The following is a 15,000-nucleotide window of genomic DNA, read 5'->3' on the forward strand; positions in this document are numbered from 1 at the left end:
TCAAATTGATTATTCAAAATGTGTATATTTTGGTCATAAGAACATTCGATATTTCATCTTGAACGCAAACCATTTTACATTTTTTTTCATTTTCAGGTTGTGAAACTGATGGTGCCTATGTTGAAGTTCTATTTCCACGATGGAGTCCGAACAGCTGCTGCTGAGTCTTTGCCCTTCCTTCTAGAATGTGCCAAGATCAAGGGTCCCCAGTACCTAGCTGAAATGTGGCAGTACATGTGCCCTGAGCTGCTCAAGGCTATTGAGACAGAGCCAGAGTGTGAGGTCTTGTCAGAACACATGTATGCAATGGCCAAGTGTATTGAGGTCCTTGGCATGGGCTGCCTCACAAATGACCAGATTACAGAGCTGATTAGAATACTAGAAAAGTCCCTGACTGACCACTTCGAAAGATCTGTCAAGAGGCAAGAGCAGCGGAAGGATGAGGATTATGATGAGGTAAAACTGCTTGCGATAATCTTATCTTTGTTTTTACATGTGTTGAATATTGCATTCAAAACAATCCTTGACACTACAGCTACCAACCTGAAGACATCTTTATATTATCATCTCATGAATCCCATGCTACTCCATGTAGGAATGTGATGATGCCTATATATAGAATAACGGCAGTACTGGATGTTCTTAGCTTATCCATATTACATCATTTGACATAAACATTGCACAATACCATGCATACCTACAAATTTCATAATAGTTGTCCTTCATGATATGTGCTGCTGAACCAGTTGAACTTGTATCTTATTTCATAAGGTTTCCCATTCTGATTATATGCTCATCCTTAATGCAGACATATAATCTCATACTGTACTCGTCGTCTTAACCATGCCAGACCAATATTCTTTTGATACACATTTTTACTCTATAAGAACCTTATTTTTCCCACTTTATTGTTCTGTTAACATTGTTTGTTGAACATCAATGTTTTTGACAGTCCTGTAGCAAAGTCTTAAAGAAAGAATACATATCCTTGATTTCAACTGTACCTGCACATCAAGTCTTTCAATACACAGTTCTCTACTTCAAACCAAATTTTGATGATAAGCTACATTTTTTCCATTCGTACACCTTTATGTAGGAAAAAATACACAAAGAAGAGTTCATTATCACTTTCCTTTCTTCCTTACAGGTTGTAGAAGAACAGTTGCTTGACGAGGACGATGAAGATGTCTACGTCTTGAGTAAAGTAGCTGACATCACTCACGCACTCTTCGCAGCTTATGGCCAGCACTTCTTCCCCTTCTTTGACATTCTTTTACCCCATCTCGTAAAATTGCTCGGCCCCACCAGACCTTGGCCAGATCACCAGTGGGGTCTATGTATCTTCGATGATGTTATAGAGTATGGAGGTCCAGCATGTGACAAATACACAGATCATTTCCTACAGGTGAGTGTTTCATATGTATTTTCTTCCTCTGTAATGTTTTTTATTAATTTTTTCGTATCTATTTACATAAAATTTGAAGATCGAGTCTTGATACTGTTTTCTTTTCTTGCAGTTATTGCTAGGCTTCGTTGGAGACAAGCAGGGTGAAGTGAGACAAGCAGCAGCCTATGGTTGTGGTGTTTTGGGACAGTTTGCAGGACCTGCGTTTGCTACAGTTTGTGCACAGGCCATTCCTCTTTTAGTTCAAGTTATCCAGAGCCCAGATGCTAGAAACGAAGTTAACCTTAACCCTACTGAAAATGCAATTGCTGCGGTTACCAAGATCCTAAAGTATAATAATTCAGCTGTGAATGTTGATGAGGTAAGTTTCTTATTTTCCAAGTCTAAAATTCTCTCTCTCTCTCTCTCTCTCTCTCTCTCTCTCTCTCTCTCTCTCTCTCTCTCTCTCTCTCTCTCTCTCTCTCTCTCTCTCTCTCTCTCCTCCTCTCTTCTCTCTCTCTCTCTCTCCCTCTCTCTCTCTCTCTCTCTCTCTCTCTCTCTCTCTCTCTCTCTCTCCTCTCTCTCTCTCTCTCTCTCTCTCTCTCTCTCCTCTCTCTCCTCCTCTCTCTTTCTCTCTCTCTCCTCTCTCTCTCTCCTCTCTCTCCTCTCTCCTCTCTCTCTCTCTCTCTCTCTCTCTCCCTCTCTCTCTCTCTCTCTCTCCCCCCCCCTCTCTCTCTCTCTCTCCCCCCCCCCCCCCCCCCCCCTCTCTCTCTCAAGTAGTAATAGTTTTTGCTTTCCATCTTAAGATATTCAGCTTCGGCTCGGGTATCTTTAGATGTTATTTTCTAGACTTTGGTAGGAAAAATTAGTCAATATATGAAGATGATTTTCATTTTGGTATAAGAAGTCATCATGAATGAAGGAATAAATATCTTCATGTAAGCCAACAGTGAATCCAACCCCATGAAAATACTTTCTTTGGAAGGGTTAAAGCAGCTCTTTTATCTTTTTTTCTAGGTGATTCCAGTATGGCTTTCATGGTTACCAGTCTGGGAAGACACAGATGAAGCCCCACATGTGTATGGTTATTTGTGTGATCTTATTGATGGCAACCATCCACTTGTCTTGGGACCAAACAACTCCAACTTGCCACGGCTCATGCTCATCTTCTCCGAGGTAAGATTAACTCCGATTTTGTCGACGTCCTCAACGTACAATTGTTGGCACTGGTCTCTGTCGATTGTTGGTCAATTTTTGTGGATTTGTGCTTGGAAATGAAGTTTTGAAATAAGATTAAGAAGAAATCATGATTTTGTTGGCCTTCGAAAACACTCCTGTTAATTCTCCCTCTTTATTTCAGGCTTTCAGGAGAGAAGCTGTAGAAAAGGAGGCAGAAGTTACGCAACGCATGCTCAACATCGTCCGACAGTTACAAGCAAATCCTGAAGTGTTCCAAGCCTGTATTAGCCAATTATCACAGGAACAACAGTTGGCACTTCATAAATACCTCACAACCTAGTTCTACAGTGTGCACATAGGCCTTTAATTGTTTAGCTTTTGTTCCAGTTATGAATATATAATCAACTGATTGTTATCACGAGTTGGGAAAGTAATATGCTGTGTGCGCTTGTGTGAGTGACTGCATGTACACTTGTCTGTGTGTGCGTGTGTGTGTGAAAGGTTGAAATCTTGTAAGCACATGATGCATCTCAAACAGAAGCAGCCATTGTGTCAACATTTTCCAAAAGTAAATTGAAAGAAAGAAAAAATACTTTATTGCATCAATACGTCCGTTTGTGTTCAAGCTCAGTTGCTATGAGCTGCCACAAATAGCCCTTGAGAGATGGTTGACTGACTTTCAGGGCTAAAGTAAGTTATTGATAAGCTGTTATGTGATCTTAGTGCAAGAGGTAAGGTTTAAATTACTTATAATTTTTTTTCTTCTTTTTTTTTTGGACTATTGTTATTTGATAGTAATATTAAGTACAGGTCCTAAATATAACTAGATCAGAACTGTTTATAAGCATAATTTTCTCTTATGTCCATCTTAGATCTCTAGATGTTACTAGAAGATATGTTTGCTCCAATATTACTTTCCTATCATACACTTCATGTATAAATATCATGTGCATATTTATAGTTAATTAAATTTCGTGATGCCCTTTATCATTAATTTTTATTTTTTAATTATTTTTTTTGGAGGACATTCTATAGGGAACACTGTAAGCATACAATCTTCTCCCAGCATTTTATTAGATTTATTTATCTTGGTTGGTACTGGCTTGACCACTTCCTTTCCAAAGTCCAGGGCTTACTTTGTACGTTAAAAAAGATCCGAGACAAAGGACGCCAGGAGATGTTTAGCCAAGAGCTGTGCCACTTCACTTTTCTACCAGGTTGAAAGTCACCGGCAATCGTAAATGTGGCAAATAGTATACCTTTCGTAGGCTTTATACGATTATTAATACTTAATTTATTCACGTGCATTGTCGTCGTCATCCGAGTTGAAACATCAGCGGAAGGAAGTCGCTAGATAATAGTGTTCGTTTTTGTGCCTGGAGTCCAATAAGATTTTTTTTTTATCATCATTATTATTATTATTCTTATCATACCCCCCTGGTTAGTATCCCATGGGACTGGTCCAGCATCCGCCTCATGCATTAGTATACCCCCTACCCTTAATACAAGCATCTATCTTACCCTTGTTAGTTAGACTACTCGTTCTGTACTCGCTATTATATATTCCATGCAAGTGAGTATCTGTGAGTGTTAGTGTGTGTGCTTGTGTTTTTTGTGTGTTTGTGTATATAGATATATATATATACACATATATACTTTGTGTGTCTTATTTATATGTTTGATTACATCCTAAGATAATTCTGTATGCTGCACGATATGAATGATGTGCAGTAGGGGGATTTGACACCTCTTCCTTTCTGTGAGGGTAAAAATGCCGTGATGCAAGTATAATATAGCATTACTATTTAAAGTGTATTTGTACTGTACAGTTATCTGATAACTAACAAGGGTAAGCACACAACTCCTTTTTACCAGTCTTGTTTGGCAGTGGTCTACCGGACAATATACGGATATATTGAGTGCTCTCTCCTCCACAAATCTCTCTTGTTTTTGGCATACTGGTTAAGTATGTCATTGTTAAATTTTTGGAGATATAGCTTGTGATGAAAGTGAAGTGAATTTATTAAATAAGTGATGAATGTTGATTGTTTCTTTTTTTTGTTTTTTGTTTTTGTTTTGACTTTTATTGGTGACATACTGGCATTCTTAACCCACGGAGCCGTTTTTTGTAAACAAGTAAAGACTGCAAATGGTTTTACTTTGCATGAAATTTATTGAACTGACCAGTGTTTATGGATACAACATGGCAGCCAGATTGTGGAGGGAGGAGCACCTCAGTGAACTCATCAGTATAAGTACCAAAGAAAAGCTTGTGGAATCCTGTAGTTTGGTGTCTCCAGTCTTTAAACCTAGACTCTGAAGCCCTTCAGTTCGCTTCCTTGGAACGATGCTGTTCCTCACGAAAAGGCAGTTACTTTGTCAGTCCATTATGATTACTCTCGATATGCAAGAACAGCTGTTTTGAAGCTTCAAACAACAATACAAACTTTGTTGCTTCATTTTGGAGCCACATTCCAGTTGTGATGGCCAGTGATAGGTGTGAAAGTAATGTTTTTAGTTATTTGACATTGTATCATTTGGTCGCATTACATACATACATACCCGTTGTAGGAAGAACACATGCTAAGGGAAAGTTTATCCTTAGCATTAGGTTATCAGAAAAGAAATCTGGTAGCTTGTGATGATTGGTCTGACCATATACTCCACCAGTTGTAACAGAGCTGAAGTAATGTTTTAGATCTTGGTATTTCATACCTCTGCATGTTACCCTGTCTCAGGCCCCAACTTCTGATGCTGCTCTTCCCTGGTCATGTGTTGTCGGCCTATTTTTATACATATCTCGCCTGCTCGCATCTAGGGTTTTTGTAGAAGGCTTGAGAAGTAGGGATTCACGCATCCATTTTATTTCACCTGCACCTCCCTCTAGCAGTTTGGGGCCCCAGTCAATTTTCGAGTTCTGGATACTGCGATGTGCCGCCATCTTGGTAGCTGGCACACCGACATACATTTTTTTTTGTTTTTTTTATATACATGAACACCAGGGTAAGTTAGCATTCACTTGTACTAACGAAACTTGTGTCATACTGCCATTGAAAGTATTGTTACACCACATTTTATCCCTCTGAATTGTACGGTTTCTTCCCAGAGAATTTGGAAATGATTACACTATAAATGTCAGTCTGCAATAAGGCCACTTGGAAGACGGTTGTTTCTGAGCAGTTTGTCTATTTTTTTTGGTGATCTATTTAGGTTGATTGGCAGCCAGTCCTTCACATTCGAGACAGTGAATGGCGGAAATGATCCAAGGTTGGTTAGATATCATATACATTTGACTGGATTCTGAAACCACTCAAGAAAGAAAGAAAGAAAGAAAGAAAAAAACAAGTCATGATACAAATAAGACGAACATTAAACTTCAAGTAACTGTCTTGGGAGAAATTTGATTACGACACATTTGATTATACGAGACCGAGCCTGCAAAAGACACCTGGTAGGTTAGGGAAAAGATCTTTATAGTCTTTTGAGAAAGAGACAGTGATTTAGTGGTTTTTCAGAATTTGAGCCTTCTCAATGGGTAGAGGCCTCCTGTACATAAACCTCCACTCAGTATCAATAAATTGTATCATCTGATGAATGTTTTTTCTTTGAATTCCTTAACACTCTTGGCACGACAAACTATTTTGAAAAAAAAATCATTGGTTTTGAGGAAGGCGATAATAATGTTCAAGTAATATGGTTACATCGCATCAAGATAATAGATTGGAGTACCGTGGTAAACAAGAGTACAAGTACCAAAGGAAAGTTAGTAGTAATATGAGGTCTCCACTTTCATCAGTTATGAAGATGAACAAAGAATTCCATGAAAAATAGAAAGCATACGACCTGTAAGTCTCACTAGCAGACCTTATTTCTAATGTTGAAAAGGAAATGCATGAGAAGCATTTTAAAAACTTTTTTAAAGACTTGACAAAAATTCGTTCAAGGAATAATCGTGCACTGAACTAACTTTGGTAAACAATTGAAACAATTTACAAAGAACAAACCAATACAAAAGATGTAATGAGAATGGTTCTATTATGATTAACCGTACGCTGATAGACTACATAACATTTTGAGAAGGGTTCATGAGCTCTCGAAGTAATCTGGTTACATGGTTAACAGACATAAGATTACAAATCCTACCTTCGAACTTAACCTAAAATCGGAATCTTTATCTCAGAAACCGGTTTGATATTAGGAACCTCCCATTAATTGAAAGAAAACAAAGGGTTGTCAATGCATTGTGGTATTCAACTGCTCATTACCTCAGTGGTTCCTTGGTGTGCTAAAAGAAACCACTTTTCTGTATTTCATGAACGACTTAGTCCCGACCATAAGGGCAAACTGCTCTATGTGACGTTGGAAGTTGATAAATCGTCAGCATATCGTTATAGCGAAAGCATCATCTACCACGTGGTCAGAAAACTGTCCCCACAATGAATGACCAGAGCCTCTCGCCCGGGAAAGGCTTGATCTGGTTACATTGCTAAAATCTGACGTCATAGACACATGTACCCGCACTGGCTATGGACATTGGACACTACTTATATCCTTACCACGACGCATGAGAAGATATTTGACCCCCGAGCATTTTCGGAACCGACAAGGTCAAGAGCAGTAGTGATCGTCACATCTCAACCTGGAAGCTCTCTTGAAAGGTGGCAAATTTGGCGTATCTAAAGGCAATGCCGCAGTCTGCAGGTCCATCCTCCTTGACTGACCTACGTTGCTAGAGATCCAGCCTTTGACGTGGCAGATAATTCTTAAAAATCAGTCGATAATTCCGGACAGAGCCTTTAAGTATGTCATTATAGACTGGGGGTTAGGACTTCTCAGAAACTCCTGTCGCAGCTAGGCCGCAAGTATGTCTGTCTTGCGTCCCATGATGAGATGTTTGGTACGAACCCTTCTAGGAACTTCTTGCACTCTCCGCCACAGATATCAGCGATGAACGATCTATGACACAACTCCTTAGTTTTCTCATTCTGTGAAGGTATTATAGAACAGCTGAGGTTACGGAAGATGTGTCCAGTCGCCATTTCCAGGCTCTTTGCCATGACTGTTAAGAATCCGGCTTAATCCAACCCAAGGTTTCTAGGAGTATTTTTTTAATATGCTGGTTTAGCGAATCCTTGGAGGAATAAATCATCTTTAATCAAGCTTCACCACTAATGACTTTTGATGTTAGCGCGGCTGAAATTTTTGAAGAATCATTCAGTCAATCAAATCAGCTAAGCCTCGCATTACATCAACACCCTTGGTCTAATCTTCAGTCTCCTTTTAGTCTCTCCCTTTAATATCTCCTTTTTCGTTCCCTTTGAATGGAAGTCTCAAAATAAGTAAGAGACGCTAGTCAAAATTGATTTCGAGAGATTAAGAATATATAGTGGTCTGTCACTCGATAGATCGTTTACAAAAAAGTAAGGGTAGGTTCTGTCCGTGATCTCTTGGTTATCATATTGATAATGGAATAATGACAACAATAACTAAAAAAAGAAGACCAATATTCATAATTACATCCACTCCTCATCCACATGACACGATAACAGTGATGACAATGGTAAGGTAAAGAGGTTTTGAAGTCGACGAGTTCATCCTGAACTAACGGCTCGATCCTTCATCGTGGGCGTGACTCTGCACAACCGGCAACCATGACCTCCGTACCGTAACTCCGTAACTGTGCGCGCATCGCTGTAACGGAATTCCTCATAAATACGTCTAATCCATTAAGTTTTTAAGAATATTTGGAGACATATCCCGACTTAGCGCATGAGAATACCGCGGCTTTACAAATAGCAATGACTGGCATGTAATCAAAAGTCTTTGATCAAAGCATTCAGCATGTGAGAAAAAAAGGCGACACGCCCCGCACAAGCGCTCATTCTACAGCTGATCGTGGCCGAGCGAGGAAGCAAATTTCGTAGCGGGTCCCGAGCACGTTTTTTTAGAGACAGAGAGAGAGAAAAAAAAGAGAAAGAGAAAGAAGACAAGTGATACTTCCCCGTCAACGGGTCTTTTCATGGTGGATTCTATAAAATCGAACCTTCATATCATACCGATTACTGGAATGAAAGAAAACAAATAACAGAACGATTCTCCAAGATGGCCGAAGCAGCTGGAGCTTCACCGCGAAGCTTCGAAGGCGTTCCCGAGACACACCAGGACATCGTTCAACACGCCGAAGGACGCGCTGGCTACGGTGGTTTCAAGGACTCGCTAGGAATAGAGGCGCTGGCTATATTCGCCCTGGCTACGTACGTGATCAGGCTCCTCGCCGATGTGATCCAACGGGCGCAAGGGGGCAGGTCATTCGAAGGTCAAGGAGGGGTCAATGACCTGAGTTCGTTTGTGTTATCGCTGGTGGAAGGCGGTGTGAAACTCTACAGTGAGACGCTTCAGGTGGATTCGGCGGGTGGATGAAAAAGGGAGAGGTGGATTAGGGTGAAAAGACAGTGAAATAGATGGAAAAAAAATAAATTGAAAAAAAAAATTATGTGAGTAATAATGCAGTGGATTAGAATCGCAAAATTGTTGTGTTTGTTATATTCATGAACTGTTTTGATGATATTCGATATATTTCTTAATCTTAAGTTATTTATATTTTTAGGTTTGCAAAGTTTCCTACATTATTAAAGGAATCTAATGTTTGTAAGAAATCAATCTCTTCTATATTATGTGTTATTAAAATATTATTTTGAATGATTATTTTTTTATTCCCATTAAATTCAACAATAGATATTGTATTCACAGTAATAGTTTTGTGCCAAAGATAAGCACTGATCTACAAGACATCCATTAATGTCCTGAATGCAGTATTGCAAGCATTTGATTATTTGCATATCAGAATTTCGAATGTGTTGAATGGCAATCACGCAATTATAACATTATAATTATAACACCTATGTATATATATAATACACATACACACATACATGATCACACACATGCATACACATACACACACATACACACACACACACAAAAACACAAAATCTTGGTAAATAACTTTACATAAAAACATCAATTCCAATGTTTAACCAGGCACTTTTTTATTAAATTAAATATGGACGTGACATTAAATCAAATCCCAGCTTTACTCAGCCCCTATAAATAATGTGTTTCTCAGAAAAGCCAGTTATAATTAACTGTACACCGTTATCATCCACACTTTAATATTGATTTATAAGGTACGTAAGCCATTGAGATTAATGAAATTATATCCACATATCCTTTGCATGAGAAAAAATATGATGATCTTGCAAGTTAACTAAAGCGTCATGATGATTTCGAGCAACTTCTTAAGCGGATATGACTCATTTTTTATCTTATTTTTTTATTTACATTTTTGAGGGGGGTCGTTTATAGACAGAAATTTCTTTCAAATTGCCTGGGCATTGACTCTCTTCTCAGGATTGGTCGTTCAGGCAGAGACAGACACAGGTCGTTCAGACAGAGACAGACACAGGTCGTTCAGACAGAGACAGACACAGGTCGTTCAGACAGAGACAGACACAGGTCGTTCAGACAGAGACAGACACAGGTCGTTCAGACAGAGACAGACACAGGTCGTTCAGACAGAGACAGTCACAGGTCGTTCAGACAGAGACAGACACAGGTCGTTCAGACAGAGACAGACACAGGTCGTTCAGACAGAGGCAGACACAGGTCGTTCAGACAGAGACAGACACAGGTCGTTCAGACAGAGGTAGTCACAGGTCGTTCAGACAGAGGTAGTCACAGGTCGTTCAGACAGAGACAGACACAGGTCGTTCAGACAGAGACAGACACAGGTCGTTCAGACAGAGACAGACACAGGTCGTTCAGACAGAAACAGACACAGGTCGTTCAGACAGAGACAGACACAGGTCGTTCAGACAGAGGCAGACACAGGTCGTTCAGACAGAGACAGACACAGGTCGTTCAGACAGAGACAGACACAGGTCGTTCAGACAGAGACAGACACAGGTCGTTCAGACAGAGACAGTCACAGGTCGTTCAGACAGAGACAGACACAGGTCGTTCAGATAGAGACAGACACAGGTCGTTCAGACAGAGACAGACACAGGTCGTTCAGACAGAGACAGACACAGGTCGTTCAGACAGAGACAGTCACAGGTCGTTCAGACAGAGACAGACACAGGTCGTTCAGACAGAGACAGACACAGGTCATTCAGGCAGAGACAGTCACAGGTCGTTCAGACAGAGACAGACACAGGTCGTTCAGACAGAGACAGACACAAGTCGTTCAGACAGAGACAGACACAGGTCGTTCAGACAGAGACAGACACAGGTCGTTCAGACAGAGACAGACACAGGTCGTTCAGACAGAGACAGACACAGGTCGTTCAGACAGAGACAGACACAGGTCGTTCAGACAGAGACAGACACAGGACGTTCAGACAGACAGTCACAGGTCGTTCAGACAGAGACAGACACAGGTCGTTCAGACAGAGACAGTCACAGGTCGTTCAGACAGAGACAGACACAGGTCGTTCAGACAGAGACAGACTCAGGTCGTTCAGACAGAGACAGACACAGGTCGTTCAGGCAGAGACAGACACAGGTCGTTCAGACAGAGACAGGTACAGGTCGTTCAGACAGAGACAGACACAGGTCGTTCAGACAAAGACAGTCACAGGTCGTTCAGACAGAGACAGACACAGGTCGTTCAGACAGAGACAGTCACAGGTCGTTCAGACAGAGACAGACTCAGGTCGTTCAGACAGAGACAGACACAGGTCGTTCAGACAGAGACAGACACAGGTCGTTCAGGCAGAGACAGACACAGGTCGTTCAGACAGAGACAGGTACAGGTCGTTCAGACAGAGACAGACACAGGTCGTTCAGACAAAGACAGTCACAGGTCGTTCAGACAGAAACAGACACAGGTCGTTCAGACAGAGACAGACACAGGTCGTTCAGACAGAGACAGACACAGGTCGTTCAGACAGAGACAGACACAGGTCGTTCAGACAGAGACAGGCACAGGTCGTTCAGACAGAAACAGACACAGGTCGTTCAGACAGAGACAGACACAGGTCGTTCAGACAGAGACAGACACAGGTCGTTCAGACAGAAACAGACACAGGTCGTTCAGACAGAGACAGACACAGGTCGTTCAGACAGAAACAGACACAGGTCGTTCAGACAGAGACAGTCACAGGTCGTTCAGACAGAGACAGACACAGGTCGTTCAGACAGAGACAGACACAGGTCGTTCAGACAGAGACAGTCACAGGTCGTTCAGACAGAAACAGACACAGGTCGTTCAGACAGAGACAGTCACAGGTCGTTCAGACAGAGACAGACACAGGTCGTTCAGACAGAGACAGTCACAGGTCGTTCAGACAGAGACAGACACAGGTCGTTCAGACAGAGACAGACACAGGTCGTTCAGACAGAGACAGACACAGGTCGTTCAGACAGAGACAGACACAGGTCGTTCAGACAGAAACAGACACAGGTCGTTCAGACAGAGACAGACACAGGTCGTTCAGACAGAGAGAGACACAGGTCGTTCAGACAGAGACAGTCAAGGTCGTTCAGACAGAGACAGTCACAGGTCGTTCAGACAGAGACAGACACAGGTCGTTCAGACAGAGACAGACACAGGTCGTTCAGACAGAGACAGACACAGGTCGTTCAGACAGAGACAGACACAGGTCGTTCAGACAGAGACAGTCACAGGTCGTTCAGACAGAGACAGACACAGGTCGTTCAGACAGAGACAGACACAGGTCGTTCAGACAGAGACAGACACAGGTCGTTCAGACAGAGACAGACACAGGTCGTTCAGACAGAGACAGACACAGGTCGTTCAGACAGAAACAGACACAGGTCGTTCAGACAGAGACAGACACAGGTCGTTCAGACAGAAACAGACACAGGTCGTTCAGACAGAGACAGACACAGGTCATTCAGGCAGAGACAGTCACAGGTCGTTCAGAGACAGACACAGGTCGTTCAGACAGAGACAGACACAGGTCATTCAGGCAGAGACAGTCACAGGTCGTTCAGACAGAGACAGACACAGGTCGTTCAGAGACAGACACAGGTCGTTCAGACAGAGACAGACACAAGTCGTTCAGACAGAGACAGACACAGGTCGTTCAGACAGAGACAGACACAGGTCGTTCAGACAGAAACAGACACAGGTCGTTCAGACAGACAGACACAGGTCGTTCAGACAGAGACAGACACAGGTCGTTCAGACAGAGACAGACACAGGTCGTTCAGACAGAAACAGACACAGGTCGTTCAGACAGAGACAGTCACAGGTCGTTCAGACAGAGACAGACACAGGACGTTCAGACAGAGACAGACACAGGTCGTTCAGACAGACAGACACAGGTCGTTCAGACAGAGACAGACACAGGTCGTTCAGACAGAGACAGACACAGGTCGTTCAGACAGAGACAGACACAGGTCGTTCAGACAGAAACAGACACAGGTCGTTCAGACAGAGACAGACACAGGTCGTTCAGACAGAGACAGTCACAGGTCGTTCAGACAGAGACAGACACAGGTCGTTCAGACAGAGACAGACACAGGTCGTTCAGACAGAGACAGACACAGGTCGTTCAGACAGAGACAGACACAGGTCGTTCAGACAGAGACAGACACAGGTCGTTCAGACAGAGACAGACACAGGTCGTTCAGGCAGAGACAATCACAGGTCGTTCAGACAGAGACAGTCACAGGTCGTTCAGACAGAGACAGACACAGGTCGTTCAGACAGAGACAATCACAGGTCGTTCAGACAGAGACAATCACAGGTCGTTCACACAGACGAAAGTGAGATAGAGAGACCAAACTTGCAGATAGGAGAAAGAGATAGTTAGTTTAGAAAATATAATCTAAGGAAATATATTAATATGGCTATGGAATCAAGAGACAAAGTTCCTGTCAACTGGACAGACTTAAGAGAGACGAAATGCCTATGTTAATTCAGAGCATATGACTCGTTATACTAAAATCCCGATGAAGCGTAATGAAAATGCAACATTTATCATATGACTCACATGTTATCAAAGCAGAACGGAATAACAAGCTTCGCGTATGAAAATTATACGTAACGGGAGTGTGTGGTTCTGAAAGGCTGCATTGTAGATACTGAACCTAGAAGATCCACAAGCATCTGTTGTTTTTGTTAAAGTTATTCTTATAGAATTAGTAAATGGGAACATACTTTTATTTTTTGTTTCTTTCTTTTGTTTATTTTCAATCTTTTAAATAAGTGTCAAAACCCAGAATCCGAAAAACGATTTTTTTTCAAATTCGGTTTTCAGGTTCTGGGTTTTGATATTTATTTGACTCGTCATTTCGTGAGCTATAAAAAGATATCTGAAATAATGTTTAGATCCTGAAATCTATCTACACTGTATTTGCATTTTTGACCTGGATACAGCCTTGCAAAAGCGAGATATCTCGTAAATTATGATGTATATATAGGCCAGTATGTCATGTCCTATTATTTTTTATTAAGAATAGTGAGCTCAAACGTACAAGTCAGTTGACAAGGTCATGCAAAGGGATACGTTTTATGTGGCATCTAAATGAAATTAAGTTGAAGTTATGTAGCGATATGTCGTTTAGTTTTCATGAATTTCGTAATTTTGAGTAGTTAGACAAGCTTAAGTGTAAATTTTACTGAAATATTGGTGCTACATAAATGGATTTCATAAACAAGACGAGGGCAGCTTGATCCACTATAGCATTAAGCATTTATATGATCTAAAGCATTCGTATAATTAATTCAACCTCCAGTTGTTCATGACATTAGTAACGGGGTAATGAAGACAGAACATTTCCTTTATTGGTACTCTCATGCTGTCGCTTCATTCATTAGAATTTGCATGACAGGTTTTCTTCTTTATTCTTCTTCGACATTTTTAAGAATCGTCTGTTCAATTTCAGTTCTGAATAGGAGATAAGATGTTGCTTTCATATGTTTTTTTTTTTTTTTTTTTTTTTTTAGGTAGATGGTTGAATCATTTCTCCTTTAATTTTTTTCTCGTTAGGAATGCCGATTGCAAACCAGCACATGCATAGGATCTTTGATTTAGGATCCGTCTTTTGTTTATCATCATATACGTATATATTGCCATTACAAGATATTCAAGCAGGTATTTAATTCAATCTAATTTCAGTTTTTATTTGTCTTGAATTGGGAAATAAAGAAGTAGACAGAACTGTACTTTTATTTCAGAATCTTATAGCTAAATCATATCACATATTTATCGTGTACAATCATTACACTTAAATCAAAATTACACACGGGAAAATAAACGCCCAAATAAATCTGGTGCATCCAATAAATCAGACCCTCATATTGATGTCACATCCAGAAGTCCCCAATACGTGTGATGTGCATTTACCGACTCCGAGTCACACTTCAGCATTGAGGACAACACCTTCAACGTCGTAAGGAATCGTGT

General features: G+C 41.1%; 1 protein-coding gene across 1 annotated transcript in view; it reads left to right on the top strand.

The window, feature by feature from the left end:
• Positions 1-6,154, top strand: part of Karybeta3 (karyopherin beta 3) — a 49,842-nt gene extending 43,688 nt beyond the window's left edge. Inside the window, exons 8-12 of the mRNA XM_086545614.1 lie at positions 97-456; positions 1,148-1,405; positions 1,518-1,766; positions 2,402-2,560; positions 2,745-6,154. Of these exons, the coding sequence (XP_086401740.1) occupies positions 97-456; positions 1,148-1,405; positions 1,518-1,766; positions 2,402-2,560; positions 2,745-2,903 (1,185 nt within the window). The 3' untranslated portion in view covers positions 2,904-6,154. The remainder of the gene's footprint in view (positions 1-96; positions 457-1,147; positions 1,406-1,517; positions 1,767-2,401; positions 2,561-2,744) is intronic.
• The last annotated feature ends 8,846 nt before the right edge of the window (positions 6,155-15,000 follow it).

This window comes from Penaeus japonicus, unplaced genomic scaffold, assembly GCF_977035675.1.
Source record: "Penaeus japonicus unplaced genomic scaffold, GWHDUDI00000001_assembly GWHDUDI00000016, whole genome shotgun sequence".
In the NCBI taxonomy this organism is placed as follows: Eukaryota; Metazoa; Arthropoda; class Malacostraca; order Decapoda; family Penaeidae; genus Penaeus; species Penaeus japonicus.